The sequence below is a fragment of the Podarcis gaigeae genome (genome assembly GCF_964106915.1).
Source record: "Podarcis gaigeae genome assembly, chromosome: 2".
NCBI classification, from domain to species: domain Eukaryota; kingdom Metazoa; phylum Chordata; class Lepidosauria; order Squamata; family Lacertidae; genus Podarcis; species Podarcis gaigeae.
Window position 1 is genome coordinate 97,590,929 of NC_139679.1, and position 18,418 is coordinate 97,609,346.

Consider the following 18,418-nt stretch of genomic DNA (forward strand, 5'->3'; position numbering starts at 1 on the left):
TGGCACTCTTTAATGTGAAAGTTGCAGTCCACCTCCCCCCCCTCCCCAGATAGGGTCATAGTGTTGAATTATAGATATATTATTGAAAACAGTTTATTAGCACAAGCCATCAAATAGTCAGTTCATTTTTGTGCTGAATGAGGCACTACCGGTACCATATGAACATTTGGGCTTTGGTTTTCTAGGGTTTGTTAGTGTGAATATTATTGTGTCATTGCTGAAGTCCAATGACAATCAAATTCTGGTGGTTTCTTTGGTGAGTATGCCATGTATACATAAGATAAACCAATAATTTATGCTTGGTGAAACTTATTTCTATCATTATTTTCCTTCAGGCTCTTCAGGTAGCAAGGCAGCTTTTGTTACAGCAGCAGCAACAACAGCAGCAGCAGCAGCAGCAGCAACAACAACAACAACAACAAATTAGTGGGCTGAAGTCTCCCAAGAGGAATGAGAAACAGCCATCCCTTCAGGTAAGACATTATAGCAACAACAACAATGTACTTATTCCTTGATGTGTTTTAATAGGATCAATTGGCATGGAAACTTGTAGTAGCAGATTTTAAAAAAATATTCTGTTGATGTCACCATTGTCTCAGGCATCCTTAGTGGTGTGGTAGTCATGGTGTAAATGTATCAATAGTAAGTGCTCTTGAGACTTTATTTTACCAGTTAAACTGTTAAACAAAGGTCTTGAAAGGATATGTGGGGAAGGGCTGTAGATCAGTGGCAGAAAGTCCCAAGTTCAGTTCTCAACTTCCTATGTTGGAGGTCCCCATTGAAGAAGAGAGATTTCTGGAATGGGAAGTATCCACCAATCTACCTTGGATCTTTGATACTCTAAAAAAAATGAACAGTCACTGTGCTCTTATGTAAAAGATTTCTAGAAGAATTGATAATCCTTTGAAATAAGGTCCATGTGCTAACTCTTAATTCAAAGTTAGTGAAGCAAATATTATTTTGTTGATAGGTTTGGTGAATAGACCTTTGTGTTTGGAAGTTTCTCAGAACTGTTTGTTTACCATATTAAGAAGCATGTATGTGCTATTAGAACCTTAAAATATGCTGAGTAATATTTGCAAGGAAATCTGTCCATTCTTTTACTCTGTGTTGCTGCATATTAAGTAGTTTTTCATCATGTTGTATCAAGAAAATAGAGGTGTGTCAACTACTGATTTGGCATACAGTTTGGAGGAATGGTAACTAAATCGTAAAAGTATTAGGGATTTGCTAAGGTTGGCTTAGTTTATTCACATACCACTGATGGTTTATTGTTTATATTGACATTTGCCACTTGTCTTTCTAAGGGAAGCACATCCAGTTCAGATACAAATTCCAGTAGTTTTGTTTAACTATATCCAGGACTTCATCCATTTCAAGAAGTATCTGTAGATAATCTCAATGATATTTTTTTCTAAAGAAAAAATGGAATCCTTGGCTTCATTCCTAAAATATATGAATGGGAGGAAGGTCACAGAAGGAAGTTTACCTTCCGCTTCACTCCCCGGTAGCTATCTGTGCCCCTGAGGAGTTAGGGACATATCCTGAACATCGTAGCATATGAAGCACAGGGAATCTGCTGCAGATAATCTTCCAAAATTAGGTCCAGATTTGACTGTGTGAGGCAATTCAGCCTCCTCATCCATCCCATTGCACATTATTTAGGATCCCATCCCACACTGATCACCTGGATAGGCTTGTGGGGAGTAGGACAGGCAGCTGCAGGAGGGATAGGGGAACAGTAAACATTCTTTCTGCCTGATTATTTTAAGATCCAAACCAAGGTTCAGAATTCCCCCCCCCCCCCACAGTACCACAGTAAGGTATCTTGTATAATAACTTGAAATCATGTTTTCCTCCAAAGTTATTTTTAAGGAACAATACTTAAAACATATCAAGTGTATGTTGTTAACCTGGTTTTATGCATGGAGACACTAAACTTGGCTTATTAAGCTCATGATTACAGGACAGCTGGGGTGTAGAGGCATGGTCAGAACTCCGAGGTCACATGGTTACGTTCAGCTCCATGGCTGAACCCCAACTCTCTGTTTATCATTAATTGATATTCTTTCAGGAGGAGTGGGTGTTCTGTCTCTGAGCAAATGCATATTTAAAAGCATTGTTGTGAAAGAACAGAACGCTGAATCCATGCTGTTTTGTTAGAACTTCAAAAATATTTTGAAGTTATTTTGGTCAATCTATTGCTGATCCATTTGCCTTTTAATAGACTCTTCTACTGGGGACATTTTTAATGAGATATTGTGCTAGCGAGGCCCAGTGTCAGGTACTAGAAGAAGTGCTTTGTTGTGCAGATGTCTTAAGAATTGCTCCAGAGGATGAAATATGACTGTGTTGACCTTTCAGCTGTGAGCTTATTTGTCAGGATTCAAATAAGTTGAAAGGATCAAACCAAACAGTTTCCGTAGTCAGACTGGGAATTGTGTTTCAGAGGTCAGCAGTGAGGGCCACGTTGCAGATTCCATAACATAGCCAATTGTTGGTACATATTAAAGTACTGGAGCTGCTTCTGCAGTCAGAGACACAATTAAAATTCTAATTTATTAATGTATACAGAGAGCTGGTCCAACCTGTCACTCACTGATTCAAATGACTGCCCATTCTTTTTCCACCCTTGCTCTTTGAGCTTTTGCATCCTTAAACCTACTCTTGAATATAACAGACACTGTGATCCCAATGGCACAATAAAGATATGTATTTTGAAAGTGTCTGAGCATGGAAGAGAAATTGTTAAGGAAACATTTACAGATATACATGGACTCTTTCTCATGCTACTTGACAATATGAAATATTGAATATCCTTGTGTTTTGTATCATCTCTATCAACAGTCAACTGTCTGAATTTGTCATGATTTCATTTATTCTTGGGCTAAATTCTTCTGGCACTTAACAAATGAACTAAGTTCTTTGTCCTTTTTTCGACAGTGTTAACTAGATTTTTAAAACAGCGATTAATAATTTTGTAGGCAGTATTTTTCAAAAATTAATTTGGACATATTATTTGCTATTTTAGGAACCTATTGCTGGGTGCTTTAAGATTTGCTTTAAGATGTATATTAGGGACTTAACCAAAATTTACATATGAAAGCCTGTGTTCCCTAGCTTTGGTGCATTAAAAAAAAACATGAAAATAAGAAATACATGGACAAACAAACACAAAAGATTTATCTCATAGAATTGTAGAGTTGGAGGGAAACCCCCCCCCCCCCGGTCATCTAGTCCAAACTCTACAGTGCACTTTTGCTTCTGTTTGCTTGAAACATGCAAGTGGGGTAGAATGTTAATTTGGAATGTTTTGCTGTTCAATTTGGGTAGGCTGGCTTCCCCCTAAACTTGTGAACTGATAATCAAGGAAATGGGCCAGTTTGATAGACTCCGCTGACTGTTGTATATACACATGCAAGGATAGTGTTAAGTGAATATTCAGTCTCACACTGTTTAATTTGTGGTTGAGAGGTGAGCTGAACAGGTAAAAACTAAGGGAGAAAATCTGTTAATTTCTTCCATTCCTAGCGACTCACCACTGAAGGATTCAGCGCTTTGCATACAATAGTGCTGGTCTATCTGTGGCCATTGATTTTGACACAAGGATACAATCCAGTTGACTGTCGTCCTGTAGAATTTCTTTTGTTACCTGTTGACCTTGACAGCTATTATTGGAGACATGTTCTAGCACATTTCATATGTTTTGTATATAAGCATTTTGTCTGAGATGTGGGATTCTGCTAGGTTTTTTAAAAAAATAAACCTCCCAATACAAATCCTCTGACTCATATTTTTAAGCATAGATAGTATACAACTCTGTCTTTTATTTGGCAAAGGTCTCTGCTTTTGCAGCCTAATAATACAAACAAAAGAAATTCAGAAAGTTTCAATGATCTGATTTTAATAGCCAGAAATTAGAAGACCATAAAAATATCAAAACCACAAAAACAAAATGGGTAGAGAATCGAGATTAAAGCTCTCTGTGAAAATATTTGCCACTGGTGTACTTCTATTTCATAATGTAAAATAAAATAAAATAAAATAACTATTTTGCTGGTCTGAGTTAGCCCTGGAGATTTATATCTTCGCCTAGCCAGGATGTGTATGCCTAGGAATAGATCTTTCCTTGATTACAATATGTACTTTTAACCATTGACTTTTGAGACTACCTCACCCCCCCCCCGCCCCGATCTTTGGGTGTTTTAGTTGTTGGCATGAATTTATAAATTGGAAGAAAATCAAGAGACACACTTTTGCTTTAAGAAAATAAAACAGTATGTGTATTTTGGCAGCATTAAAATTTGCCTTAAAATGTTATATTGTGTGCTCAAAAGAAAGTTGGACATTGGGGCCAAAAATACTTTTCAAAAGGTCTAAAGCAGCATCTCGGGGTATCTTGCTTTGTACAATTTGGTAATATTAACATGCCATTTGTTATTCAGTGTTAAATGAATTGAGAGAGTAGTAACAGAAAAACAGTGACATAAACATAAAACAAGCAGTGTGGTCCAAGCACAAAATCCACTGACATGACCGAGTTTAGAAAAGGCGGGTCTTGGGCTGTCTGCCCAACTTGGCTCAGCTGGCAGAACTTAAACAGGTGTAAGTCCAAAAGAAGGGTGTGTGGTGGGATAGGGGTAGGATACCAATTCCAAACCTCTTTCAGATCACTTATGAGTTCTGCTGGCAAAAAGGGTGATGTTAGCCAAACTCTAATTTCAAGTCTTGTTTTCCCTCAACCAGTCTTCCACAGGCTCAGTGGAGTTTGGAACAGAGGTAACTTACACCAGCTTAACTTAAATCGGTGTAAGTTCCTGCACTTAGGATTTCAGGATTATTATTATTATTTTAATCAATTGGCTACATCCTTTTGATCCATATGAACTCCAGACTTGTGCTTCTGTCACTATAGTGGAATCATGTGACCAACAAGTTGGGCATAGCAGTCCATCGGTGTGGCCACACAGTCCAGACTTGCTCTGAATCAGGGTCAGCAGCACACAGATTACTTACTGATTTGGACTTCAAAAAACAAACACACATTTTATCCCCCTCTTTCTGTTGAAAAGTAAAACTCAAAGCTGCTTATAAACAATAAACATCAAAGCAAATACAATAACAACATACTTTTTAAAAAATCAGCAGAGAAACTTACACAAACATCCCCAAACAGTAGAGAGAGAGATCATCACAAACAAAACACCACTGCAGAAGTTAATCAAAATAGAAGTGTCTTAATGTATCATCTTCAGGCCAGGCAGATATCCTAGGGAACAGAATTCCAGAGCATGAGAAAATGGCTGTAAAATTCCTGCCCACATAGGGTCAAACTACCATGTTAATGCTTAATGTACAGATTCTTTTTTCAGTCCTCATTGTTCTAGGGTGGTCATTTCCTAACTTTGTGCTGTTAGCAAATAATTAACTAATTAAAGGCTTCTGTGATCTCCAAGAGATCCACACACAAGAGGTTGCTACTGTGTCTCTGTGTGAGTCATGTTCCGAGCATATCTCTTAACAAACAAATGCTGGGCAGGGGAGGACGGACATTTTGCCATCTAATCGCATTGGACCAGATCACATCAGAAGCATCAGTTCATCAGCACTATTCACCCTTAGAGGAGGCTGCCTGTTGATTTCCTGCATGAGTCACTGTTCTGGGCTTGCTTCCAATCCCAAAACGTTTGCCCAGATCAGTGACTCACAGAGATACATGACTCACAGAGATGTACTCACATCTGAGCGTGGGTATTACTTCGTCTTGCATACTATATGGCTGTCAGGCCCTGGGGTCCGGCATAAAACTGGTCTAGGATCATTATATTTTTGGCAAGCTACAAAAAACCCTGCTTTTCTCCAAACTATGAGAGGTCCAGATCCCTTCAGATGACCTAGTTCCAACGTAAATCTGATCAAGTTATTGTTGCAATAAATTACTGTGCAGTTTTAAAAAAAAATTGGTTGCCTGCTGACTTCCTGTGACATTCCCACTCCTCTTTTAACAGGTGTTTTTCATGCAGGTAAAATGTTTATTTTATCATCATTCCATAGTGACTTATTTCCTGGCAGATTGTGTTTATAGAGGTTGCAAGGCTACACAATGTGCCGGAACATATCTGTGGATTCGTTATAAACATTATGGAGGAAGAAAACAAATGAAACATACTTGACTGGTCAGAAATGTGTAAATTGCTGACAAAATGACACATGTAATTAAGAGTGCTCCTGCCATTTTACCTTGTGGTTTACACCTACGGTGTTGAAAAAGAGAGTGACTCCCACCTCGCTAATTACCATTATCACTGAAATGGTAGGGTTTGAGTCATTAGTTCCATGTGCATTTAATTAGAGGAAGGCTGAAATTGGATTTAACTTATTACTTTTTCATGGATCACTTTCTTGTCATCACTTCAAATTGGATTGCAGCCCCAGGTAACTAATTATGAGAGCCACAGGATCAAGAGTGAAAAAAGGTAATTAGGAATAACACAGTCGGACCCTTGCTGATAGTCCACTTGTGCTTTGGAGAGAGAAAAAGAGAGAGCTGTATTTTGTAGTATTATAGATTATGGAGTTAAAGGTATGCAGTATTACTAGGAATCATGGGAGCTTGACACCACCTATAGTGGTTTATATGATGTACAGCTGGGTTGAAGATGTTGTATCGACATGGTTCCACAATCAGCTCCTTAATACTGAGATTAAACTTGTAAAAGCAACAGATTGGTTGTAGGCATGAGGCATTTCAACAATTGTGTAGTCTGGGGTCTTTACGTGTATGATTACATCAGAGCTGTCAAGACTCAAGATTGTAGCTTGCCATGGTGAAGACAGTTTAATACATCGAGTTACATTTGATAATGTATTACTGAAGTTACTGATGCTTCGGCAGCACCAGCCATACCTGATGTGGAAATGGTGTTCAATGTGCAGAGATCAGGGCACTGCTGATTCAACGTATGAATGCTGGCAAACAAAATTGCTACATTCTGCAGATTTTATTTGCGTTGACTGATGATAATTTTGGGACTATGGGTGATCCTTACCATTGGCATGATCCTGTACGAGGAGTGAGAGATCTTTAAGAAAAACCCCTGCTTTTGAGATACTTCTCAAGATTCCTGCATTTGAACTTGCTCAGAACTAATTACCTTCACAAGTATTCTTCTTGTGCAGGTAGGTGGAGTTGTATATGCTGTGAATTAAAAAATAACTACTGTGAAAAAATTATTTAAAAAATCTCAACTCGTTTGCTTGCATTGTGCAATTCCATGATCAAGAATTCCAAAATTATGAATGTTTTGATAATGGCTTTTAGGGACGCAGGTGGCGCTGTGGGTTAAAGCCTCAGCGCCTAGGACTTGCCGATCGAAAGGTCGGCGGTTCAAATCCCTGCGGCGGGGTGCGCTCCCGCTGCTCGGTCCCAGCGCCTGCCAACCTAGCAGTTCGAAAGCACCTCCGGGTGCAAGTAGATAAATAGGGACCGCTTACCAGCGGGAAGGTAAACGGCGTTTCCGTGTGCGGCTCTGGCTCGCCAGAGCAGCGATGTCACGCTGGCCACGTGACCCGGAAGTGTCTCCGGACAGCGCTGGCCCCTGGCCTCTTGAGTGAGATGGGCGCACAACCCCAGAGTCTGTCAAGACTGGCCCGTACGGGCAGGGGTACCTTTACCTTTACCTTTTTAGTGGCAAGGAGTGAGATGAGAAATTGTGGAATAAGGGAATAAGAGAGTTTGGAGCTGAGTAATTGGTTGGCATGTACCTGTCTCCAGAGCCAATGGAGGGGTGCGTCTTTGGTGGTGAAGTCAGACTTTTAGAAGATTACAGTGCCTTCTGTGGATGTAGAGACCAATATGTTTTTGGGGTTTTTTGCAACTGGGGCAATTGAAGGCGTCCAGTTGTGTTGCTGCAGATGCACCGTGGTGATTCTTCTCTCTGTGCTCCTCCCAGCCATCATTCCTCCTCTGATTACTACTATGGATACACAACCTGACTCTCTGTCTCCAATCACTGCAGTCATCTCCAAGGGGGTTCCCACACGACAGGGTTGATGTTGCCAGCCTTCATGTCATGTGTACAGAGTTGGTCTGCCAACAGCCCGGGTGCCTGAAGTTGTAGCGGGGGATCCAGGTTTGATTTTAGTTCCATTTTGAGCGTACACTCACGTTTCCTACAAATTGACCATGGAAATGGCCCTGAGGATCACATTTAGATTAATGTTCTTTATGTGGGGCTAGCTTTGGAGATAGTTTGGAAACTGCTACTAGTGCAGAATGTGTCCATGTGAATTCTGGCTGGCGCATTTGTATCGAATCGGATAGCACCGATTCTGAAGGATCAGCCCTGGTTGCCTCTCTGTTACTGGGCTTCAAGGTGTTGACGTTAATGTATAAATCCCTTAAAAACTTGGGACCAAGAAACTTGATTGATGGAGTGCCGCTCTCTATATCAGCCAGCCTGGGCTCTGAGATCAAGCATGCAAATACTTTAACTCTTAACTGTCTTGCCAGCAGGTACAGGGACTTTCCAGTAGCAGCACCCAAACATGGAACTCTCTCCCCTAGGAGGTTCAGATGGCCCCTTCATTCCAGCATCAAGTAAAGACATAGCTTTTTACCCAGGTCTTTGGAGGCAGTTAATTGTATTTCCATGTTGGTGCAGTAGTAGTTTTTTTAGTTGATTGTTTAGGATTGTATACTGAATTTTTTTAAATTAATATACGCTAAACAGCTCTGGGATCTTGATTAATGCAAAAATACAACCACCATGCCTCCTTTTATAGAGCTCATTAGAGCTTTACAACCATTTGATTTCAGCTAAATCATGTCACGACAAAGTAGTCAAATATATGATGATGCCATGCATTGAATTGAATCTTCAAGTCAGTGTGCTTTCGAGAAACCAATGTTAACATTAACTGTTTGTTGGTTTAAAAACCAGGACTCACTGTGGTTAAGCAAAAACAAAAGGGAAAACTTCCAAACTTATTGTGGTTGCATGGAGGGAGAGGGGAAGTAGGTGAGCTGAAAGCCAGAGGTTTGCTGCTGCTGCTTCTTGTCATGCTAAACTATAGTTTGGTATGCTGTCCAAACGTAGCCAATAAGTAAAATCTTTGAGAGACCAAAAGATCATCTGTAGCAATGGTAAACTTCAACTATAGATAGATAGATAGATAGATAGATAGATAGATAGATAGATAGATAGATAGATAGATATTCTTACTTGATTTATTCATCTAAACATAAAACTACCTCTCACTTTTTTAAAGGAAAGAATGAGAGGCTGCTAAAAATACATCTTAAGTTGATTTAGAATTTTATTCATGGTGTTCATCTGTGGTTGAAAAGGGAAGCAATCTGAGGTCAAGTGATGTAGTGTTTCCATTTTCCACATGAATCTCACTGTGTATGATAAAAGCACACTCAGTTATTTGGTAAGTCTAGAGGAATTTCTGACATAGTGCAGAGGTCACTTTTCTGTCAATTTGAGTAGGCAGCATTTTTCTACTACTGGTTCCCACCTCCCATTTCCAGTATCTGCTACAAACCATGGCACTGTTTTGACACATGCATCCTAGAGTGCTTCAATCTGCATCGTATTACTGCACAGCACTGGAGCTTGTCCAGTGGGCAGAAAATTTCCTGAAGCCAAGAATAACAGCAGTTGGTGCAGGTGTCTTAAGAACAGAAGCAACAATAAGGGGCAGTCCAGTCCACTTGGCAAGATGCCCAGGCAGGAATGCCAGCTGAGACTGTAAAGGGGCAAGATTGAAGAACCATGGGACCCATGGGGATATATTTGCAAAGTTCAATCCTTGAAGAAAATTGCCTTCTGTGATCATAAGACATCTTTGCTTTTCCTGCCGATACTGTTTGCCAAAAGGTTTAGAAGCATTTATCAAATAACAGTGGATGAACTAAAATAGAATAAAATCTCTCTCTACCTTTTTTTTCTTTTTACAAATTCATACTGATCCTGTGAAGTTTATTGCCACTTTTTAAGCAGGACAGTAGATTGATAAGAAGACAGAATTTGCAACTGTGTGTGTAGTGTGTAGACTGCTTTACTAACAGCTGGTCCCCAATAGTGGTTGACAAAATTTACAAAAATATTCCAGGACACTGGCTAGCATATATCCACAATGTTTGTGCATGGAGCATTTGCACACTGGCCTTCCACCAATGTACAGCCACACTGTACAGTATACATTGGCGTCTCTGAAAGACTGGAGACAAGATGCAATATTTGTAGAATATGCTAGAACACTGATGCTCCCAGGTTCTGCATTTGCACAGGGCCAGTACTGGTTGGGTTACCACTATGTCACACTGTAATGTATCCTTTCCTTTCTTTTCTTGATGATGCAGAGCAATCATATTCAACTGGCAAGTGGGGACGGGCAGAACTACAGCTTATTCCAGCTATTCTGTTATTGCGGCCATCTATGTAATGAGAACTGCCTAGAAGCTGCTCGGGTGCTTTTTTCCCCCTGTCCCCACTTCCCAAGAATAGATCTAAAGCCAGACTGGAGTTTTTAATCCTGTCAGGCTATGAGATCAGAGATGGGAGTCCCCCATCAGGCCTACTGGGGAACATTTGTGAAAAATGGGATTCCAGGCAATCCTTCAGCCCTTCTTCCAGCTGTAGAGATAGGCATATGGATAGTGTGATTTTTATGTACATAACCAGTGTAGTTACGGTAGTTGTGTGGTGAAGTCATACCTAGTAACTGATTTTGTGTTGCTTAGATTTTGTTACTTAGCCGTGATATCATGGATAAAATATTATAAACATAACGTGGCTATAGCATGCTTGTGTTAAAAAAGATCAGGAACTTTTATTAAGTTTGTTTTCCTTGTCATATTGTAAAAATTTATTATGTGTACTGTGTATATTAGAAACAGATTTGGGCAATTCTGTCTAAATGAAGTCATCCTGGTTATTTCCAGACTGTCTGTTTTTGGTTGTGAATAATTTTCATACATCAGATGGCTGTCATTTTTAGAAGTTCTCCATATTTTTAAATAGGACATTTCCCATTTTAAACTTTTGTGGAATGTATCAGCCTTATAGTCTTAAGATATATTTTGTTTTTGTGACTCTTCTAACCATCTCCATATCAGACGATAGTGGATTAAAGTATAATGAAGTAAACATAAGCTTAAGAACTAAAGAAGCAAGGCCATCTCTGTCTTTTCATTTCAGACATAAGCAACCACAAGCATTTGATTTAAGGCTACAATCCTCATCACAGTTACTGTGGAGTCAAAGCCACTGAACTCAGCATGTAAACATGCTTAAGGTTGTGTTGTGTGAGTTATCAGTATGGTATCACTTGAAACTTTTAGTTGCATAGGCTGAAGAATATTTATCTCTTGCTTTTTGACAAGATAAAATACATGTATAGTTTAATTAAAATGCAGTATGTGCATTACTGTGTATTTATTTGTGACAAACAGAGCAACCCAAAAACCCTTAGCACCTGGCTGGGGTTGGATCAGGTGGAAGTGCTCCTTCTTCCGGTTCTCCTGGCTGAGCCTGCCTCTTGCCAGTATCTACACCAGAAGGAGCCAGCAGGGAGCTTTGAAATGGGGCCAGTGTGATACCCTCTGGATCCCAAGCTGGGTTCAATACTGTCCTGTGATGGATCACATTGAGCCCAGTTGTCCTGCCTCCCCTGCCATTATAGGGAACCTCTGCTCCAGGCATTCTAAATGCCTTTGTTTGTACAGTGGTACCTCAGGTTACATATGCTTCAGGTTACAGACTCCGCTAACCCAGAAATAGTGCTTCAGGTTAAGAACTTTGCTTCAGGATGAGAACAGAAATCGTGCTCCGGCGGCGCGGCAGCAGCAGGAGGCCCCATTAGCTAAAGTGGTGCTTCAGGTTAAGAACAGTTTCAGGTTAAGTATGGACCTCCAGAACAAATTAAGTACTTAACCTGAGGTACCACTGTAGATCCAATTTTGCTCTTCTCCTTTTCTCAAATAGTACATGTGCTCACTTTTCAATAATAATCACCTGCAATGACCCTAGGGTCCAGCAGTGACTGAGATAGTCCTGGCTCTGAATTTGATGTGGTGACCAGGGGACCAAGGAGCCTGGGCATGGCAGGCTGGAGCCCATTAAACCAGTTGTGAAAGCCCCGGGGCCTATAGGCAGGAGGCCTTGGAGCACAATGAAGTTCCTCATCTTCAGGCCTGAGAGGTGACCCTTGAAGGGACTAATTCTCCATAAGAGGGAGGAGCCCTGAGAGAGGGACTGGAGGAAGAGGCCCAAAAGGCCTGAGTTCACTTTCAACCCATGTCGAAGAAGTTGCTCTCCATGGTGCTGCAACCAGCAACCTTCCTCGCTGTTTCGGCTCTTCCGCGTGGCTAGAACAGGGTGACTAGAACATGGCAGTGCCAACATTCAGTGGAAGTTATAATGTGGTCAACAATATCGTGCCTTAATTTGCTCCTGTAAAATATCAGCATATATACTGAATCCTGCTAATATAACGCACTTCTGTATACCCAATGTTATTTTGTTTTTGAAGGATAAAAACACTCTTGTGGAGTTGGTCTTCGTCAGGAACAACCACTTCCAGAAAAATGTAACTTGGGCATGGAGTGTGTCTAAGTGATTGCACCAACCCGCTTGTTTCTTAATAAAATATTTTCCTACTTTAATGTAAACAGCACTTCTCAAATTTTGTTAAGAATATATTTTAGTTTTTAATAAATATTCCAAGACTGTATTTCTATAAAGTACAGAGACTGCTGAATGCAAGTTTGTTTCTTCAAAATGTATTATTATTATTATTATTATTATTATTATTATTATTATTATTCATTCATTCATTCCATTTCTATACCGCTTTATATTATTAAGAAAAGAAAACCTCAAAGTGGCTTGTAGCACATTATAGCATCAAATAAACCAATCCAGAATAAACTTACAGTGGAACCTCAGGTTACATTACCCTCGGGTAACGTGAACTCCGGGCTGCAAAAGCGGCAAACCCAGAAGTGTTTTGCCGCTCGTGCATGCGCAGAAGCAGTCTACCGCTGCATGCGCAAAAGCAGTCTCTCCAGTTGCGAAAACTTTGGGATACGGCTAGACCTCTGGAACGGATCCAATTTGCAACCTGAAGTACCACTGTGATATCAAAATGAAACATTACAAAGATGGTCAACTACAGAATGCACATTTAACATGGCAAAGTTTATATATATATCACATTTCAAAATAAAGCATTACTAAAAGAAGTCAAATACAAAATGCACATTTAAAACAGCATAATAAGAGAATAAAATATTATCATTAGCCTAGAACATATCTGCTGCTGTTGCTGCCGATCTTGCCAGTGGTGGTTCATGGTAGGTGGCAGCTGTGGAAGCTGAGGCTCGATGACCTGAGTCTGCACTGAGAGGCAGCCATGATGGTCTCTAGCCTCCTCAGGAGCCTCAGCTTCTGTAACTGGAGTCAGTCTGAGCCCTTCCTTCTCAGGCCAGGTGAGGAAAGGCCTGCAAGGCAGGGGGCCGGACTCACAGGACTCACTGCCACTTCCCACCTCCTCTCATATTCTAGTGTGCATATGTCTGTCCAGCTACCTACCTACCTACTTTACACTCATAGGTGTGCATTTGTACGTATACATTCCAATTTTTTTTTGAGGCATTTGTCCCTAATATATATATATATATATATATATATATATATATATGCAGGTTTTGGTGTCCTCGGGTGTCTTCCCGTGTAAAAGTTGGGGTGTCTAGGCGACGTTTCGACGAGGTCTCACTCGTCATCTTCAGGCTGGTGCTTTCGGCTTCTTGTTACTGGAACAGAGCGGGATCTCAATGTTTGAGTTCCTATAAATACTGTAGAGGGGGTGTGGTGTCTAGCCTCCAATGTTCTGGGCAGAGAGGAAGTTCTCAGGCTAGTGTGCCTTTTCTTCTTTTGTTCCTTAATTACTTGAGAGATACCTTGAGTGATTTCTTGAGTGATATCCTGAGTACCACTTAGGTGGGTCATTAGGTGTGGATTAGTTGCTAAAGTCTTTGTGTCTTGACCTCTTGAACTTTGTGAAGAGTTTTCCTGAGAAGATGGCTGTATTGCACTTAGTTGTGCTTTGGCTTGGCTTCGTGTATAGGGGCGAGCTGTGGTTTTGTGGCTTGTGTCAGCCAGATCTGTGTAGGGATTGCAGGGGGGTGCAGCATCCGGAGGTGCCACCATGGATTGGCTACTGGATGGTGTCAGTAATTCATCTGTGGAGAGGGTCTGGGTTTGGGTCTGGTGTGGTTGATTGGTGTTGGCGTTCTGTGTGCCTCTGGATCTGGTGTCAGTTTTTGTGGAGAGGGCTAATTTCCAGATGTCTGGCAAGCGGGATGTGTCGTCACGCTTGTTCATGTTGTGAGGGTGTTTCTCTATCTCGATGGCTTCCATGATTATTCTCTTGTGGTGATGTTCCGTGTTAAAGAGCAATTTGGAATCTGCAAAATTCCAAACGCCAACACCAATCAACCACACCAGACCCAAACCCAGACCCTCTCCACAGATGAATTACTGACACCATCCAGTAGCCAATCCATGGTGGCACCTCCGGATGCTGCACCCCCCTGCAATCCCTACACAGATCTGGCTGACACAAGCCACAAAACCACAGCTCGCCCCTATACACGAAGCCAAGCCAAAGCACAACTAAGTGCAATACAGCCATCTTCTCAGGAAAACTCTTCACAAAGTTCAAGAGGTCAAGACACAAAGACTTTAGCAACTAATCCACACCTAATGACCCACCTAAGTGGTACTCAGGATATCACTCAAGAAATCACTCAAGGTATCTCTCAAGTAATTAAGGAACAAAAGAAGAAAAGGCACACTAGCCTGAGAACTTCCTCTCTGCCCAGAACATTGGAGGCTAGACACCACACCCCCTCTACAGTATTTATAGGAACTCAAACATTGAGATCCCGCTCTGTTCCAGTAACAAGAAGCCGAAAGCACCAGCCTGAAGATGACGAGTGAGACCTCGTCGAAACGTCGCCTAGACACCCCAACTTTTACACGGGAAGACACCCGAGGACACCAAAACCTGCATTCCTGTACCCGTGAAAATCTACGAAAGCATATATATCTACGAAAATCTACGAAAGCATATAACATTGGAGGCTAGACACCACACCCCCTCTACAGTATTTATAGGAACTCAAACATTGAGATCCCGCTCTGTTCCAGTAACAAGAAGCCGAAAGCACCAGCCTGAAGATGACGAGTGAGACCTCGTCGAAACGTCGCCTAGACACCCCAACTTTTACACGGGAAGACACCCGAGGACACCAAAACCTGCATATATATATATATATATATATATAATTTTCCATCAAAAAAATAATAATACATATCACACCACATTACAACTTCCACAGATTTTCTCATTTTTTGGACTTCCTTCAGCCTCTCTGACAATCACCCGAATTAAACTTCTTAAATTACACATTTCCTAAATTTGCTATTGCCTTTTGACATACCCTCCCACATCTGTTTTTCTTTTTTGCAATATTTCTTAATATTTGCAATATTTACAGAGCTTCTTTAAATGCCACTAACGTTATTTCTTTATCACTTATACATTCCCAGTACTCAACTAACTTTCCCCAGTCCTCGGTGAACTTTTGGTCTCGTAGGTATCTAATCTTCCCTGTCAGTTTATCAAGTTCTGCATAGTCCATCAGCTTCATTCTCCACTCCTCCAATGTTGGTACTTGTTCCTGTTTCCATTTCTGGGCCAGTAATATTCTTGCCGCTGTTACTGCATATTGGAAAAGTTTATAATCCTTTCTGTTTATCTCATTTCCTATAATTCCTAAGAGAAAAGCCTCTGGTTTCTTAACAAATGTATATTTCAATATTTTTTTCAATTCATTATATATCAACTCCCAGAAGCTCTTCACTTTCTTACATTCCCACCACATATGATAAAATGTACCATCCTTTTCTTTACATTTCCAACACTTCTTACATGTTTTATACATTTTTGCAAGTTTTACCGGTGTAGTATACCATCTATAAATCATTTTCATAACATTTTCCTTTAATGTAGTACATGCAGTAAATTTAATATTTTCATTCCATAGTTTTATCCAATCATTAAATTGTATATTATATCCAAAATCTCTGGCCCATTGTATCATAACTGATTTAACTTCTTCATCCTTTGTATGCCATTCCAGCAGTATCTTATACATTTTAGATAAAATTTTATATTCATTATTTATTATTTCTATTTGAAATTTTGAATCTTTCTCTACAAATCCATATTGCTTAAGATCTTTTTTAAACATTTCATTTATTTGAAAGTAATGCAACCAATCATATACAAACTCTTTCACTTCTTCATAGGGTTTCATTTTCCATTTTCCATTTCCCCCCTTCCTTAACAATCAAATTTCCATATGTAATCCAATTCCTTCTCATATTGATTTTTTTTAACACTCATAAATTCTAATGGAAGACAACCAATGTGGAGTTTTTGGTTCAAGTAGGCTTTTATACCTATCCCATATTTCTATCAACAATCTTCGGAAAAGGTGGTTCTCAAAACCTTTATGGATTTTCTTCTTTTCAGACCATAAATATGCATACCACCCAAATCTGTTATCAAATCCTTCTATATCTAGCAACTCTATATTTTCTAATTTTATCCATTCCTTTAACCAACAGAGACATGAAGCTTCATAATATAATTTCAGGTCTGGCAGGGCGAAGCCTCCTCTTTCTTTAGCATCTGTTAGTAACTTAAACTGAATTCTTGGCTTCTTACCCTGCCAGATATATCTTGAAATAACTCTTTGCCATTCTTTAAAGGTCCCAGTCCCCTTGATTATTGGAATTGTCTGAAACAAAAATAACAACTTTGGCAGTACGCTCATCTTTATCGTTGAAATCCTCCCCCACAGCGATAACTTCATTCGTCCCCACACCTCCAGATCTTTCTTTATTCCATTCCACACTGGTATATAATTATTCTGATACAAATCAATATTCTTAGGGGTTATCCAAATACCCAAATATTTCACTTTCTTCACCACTTCTATACCTATTTGTTGTTGCATTGTTCCTATCGCGTCTTGATCCATGTTCTTAGCAATTATTTTGGTCTTTTTCTTATTCAGTGTAAATCCTGCCACTTGACCAAATCTTTCCACCATTTGTCCCTAATATCAGAGGACAAACTCTCATTGATATATGGAACACTTGCGCTCTTTTGAAATAAAGCACAAGCCTAATCCCCCCCCCCCGCATAACATATACATAATTGAAATCTACATTGTGGCCCTTGTGTGAACCATGGAGAGTGAACACAGTAAAGATTCATGGGGCTCATAAGAAATCTGCAGTGATGATCAGAGAGTAGAATTTTTTTGCCCTGAACCATGAACTTTGCCATAAATGCTTGAGTTACGGCCATTTGTAAGAAAAGAATTTTACCAGAGAAATTGTTTGAGCTGCAGACAGCAGCTGTTTGCCTCATGTGTTTAAACCTCCAGAGCTAATATTGAAGTCACAGGGCAGCAAGTGCTTTGCAGCAGAGTGAGTGAAATTAACACCAAGAGAAACAATTAAAAATGTCATTTGGGAAAGTGGCCTTAGAACCTGACAGTTTTATGGCTGTTGTCAGGTTGACTAAAAAAATAAAATAAAATAAATTCACCCACTGAGATAATGGGGGAAAACATGCTAGTATGTTTTTATATTTGTTGATGCTTGCTTTCATCAGAGCCTGTTCATTTTGGGTGTAGCATTTATGGCACACAAATCCCAAACTACTAAGAGTTAGAAGATATAACCCTTCAGCATAGTAAGAAAAAAATATTTGTAGGGTGCTGCTGTTCCATCTCAGGGTTGTTGGCTTTTGGGGTGCAACAGAGTTCTGGCCAGTCTCCCCTACTTTTTAACATTTGTGTGAAACTGCTTGGAGTAGTCACCCATGGGTTTGGACTACGCAGGGGTCAACAAACTTTTTTCAGCAGGTCCACTGTCCTTCAGACCTTGTGGGGGGACGGACTATATTTTTTTGGAGGGGGATGATGAATGAATTCCTATGGTCCACAAATAACCCAGAGATGCATTTTAAATAAAAGGACACATTCTACTCATGTAAAAACACGCTGATTCCAGACTGTCCGTGGGCCAGCTTTAGAAGGCAATTGGGCCAGATCTGGCCCCTGGGCCTTAGTTTGCCTACCCATGGGCTAAAGTGTCACTAGTATGCATCTGTTAATGCCAGGGAGGCAATGGAAACCTTGAACAGGTGCCTGGAGGCAGTTCTGAGATGCATGAGAGAGAAAAACAACAACCCTTGAATATTAATCCATGTAAAACAGAAGAACTGTTTTTGGGAAGACCGCTTATCTGGATGAAGGATTGCAGAC

The 18,418-nt window shown here is 40.2% G+C and overlaps 1 protein-coding gene across 44 annotated transcripts in view; it reads left to right on the forward strand.

Moving 5' to 3' along the window:
• The window catches only part of FOXP1 (forkhead box P1), a 538,949-nt gene that overhangs the window by 362,784 nt on the left and 157,747 nt on the right, over positions 1 to 18,418 (forward strand). For all 44 annotated transcript variants that reach the window (XR_014560509.1, XR_014560510.1, XR_014560511.1 and 41 more), the window contains one exon: positions 336 to 473. Coding sequence is in view for 29 of the 44 variants with exons in the window: in XM_083723838.1 (XP_083579964.1) it covers positions 336 to 473 (138 nt within the window). In the remaining 15 variants the exon portion in view is untranslated. The remainder of the gene's footprint in view (positions 1 to 335; positions 474 to 18,418) is intronic.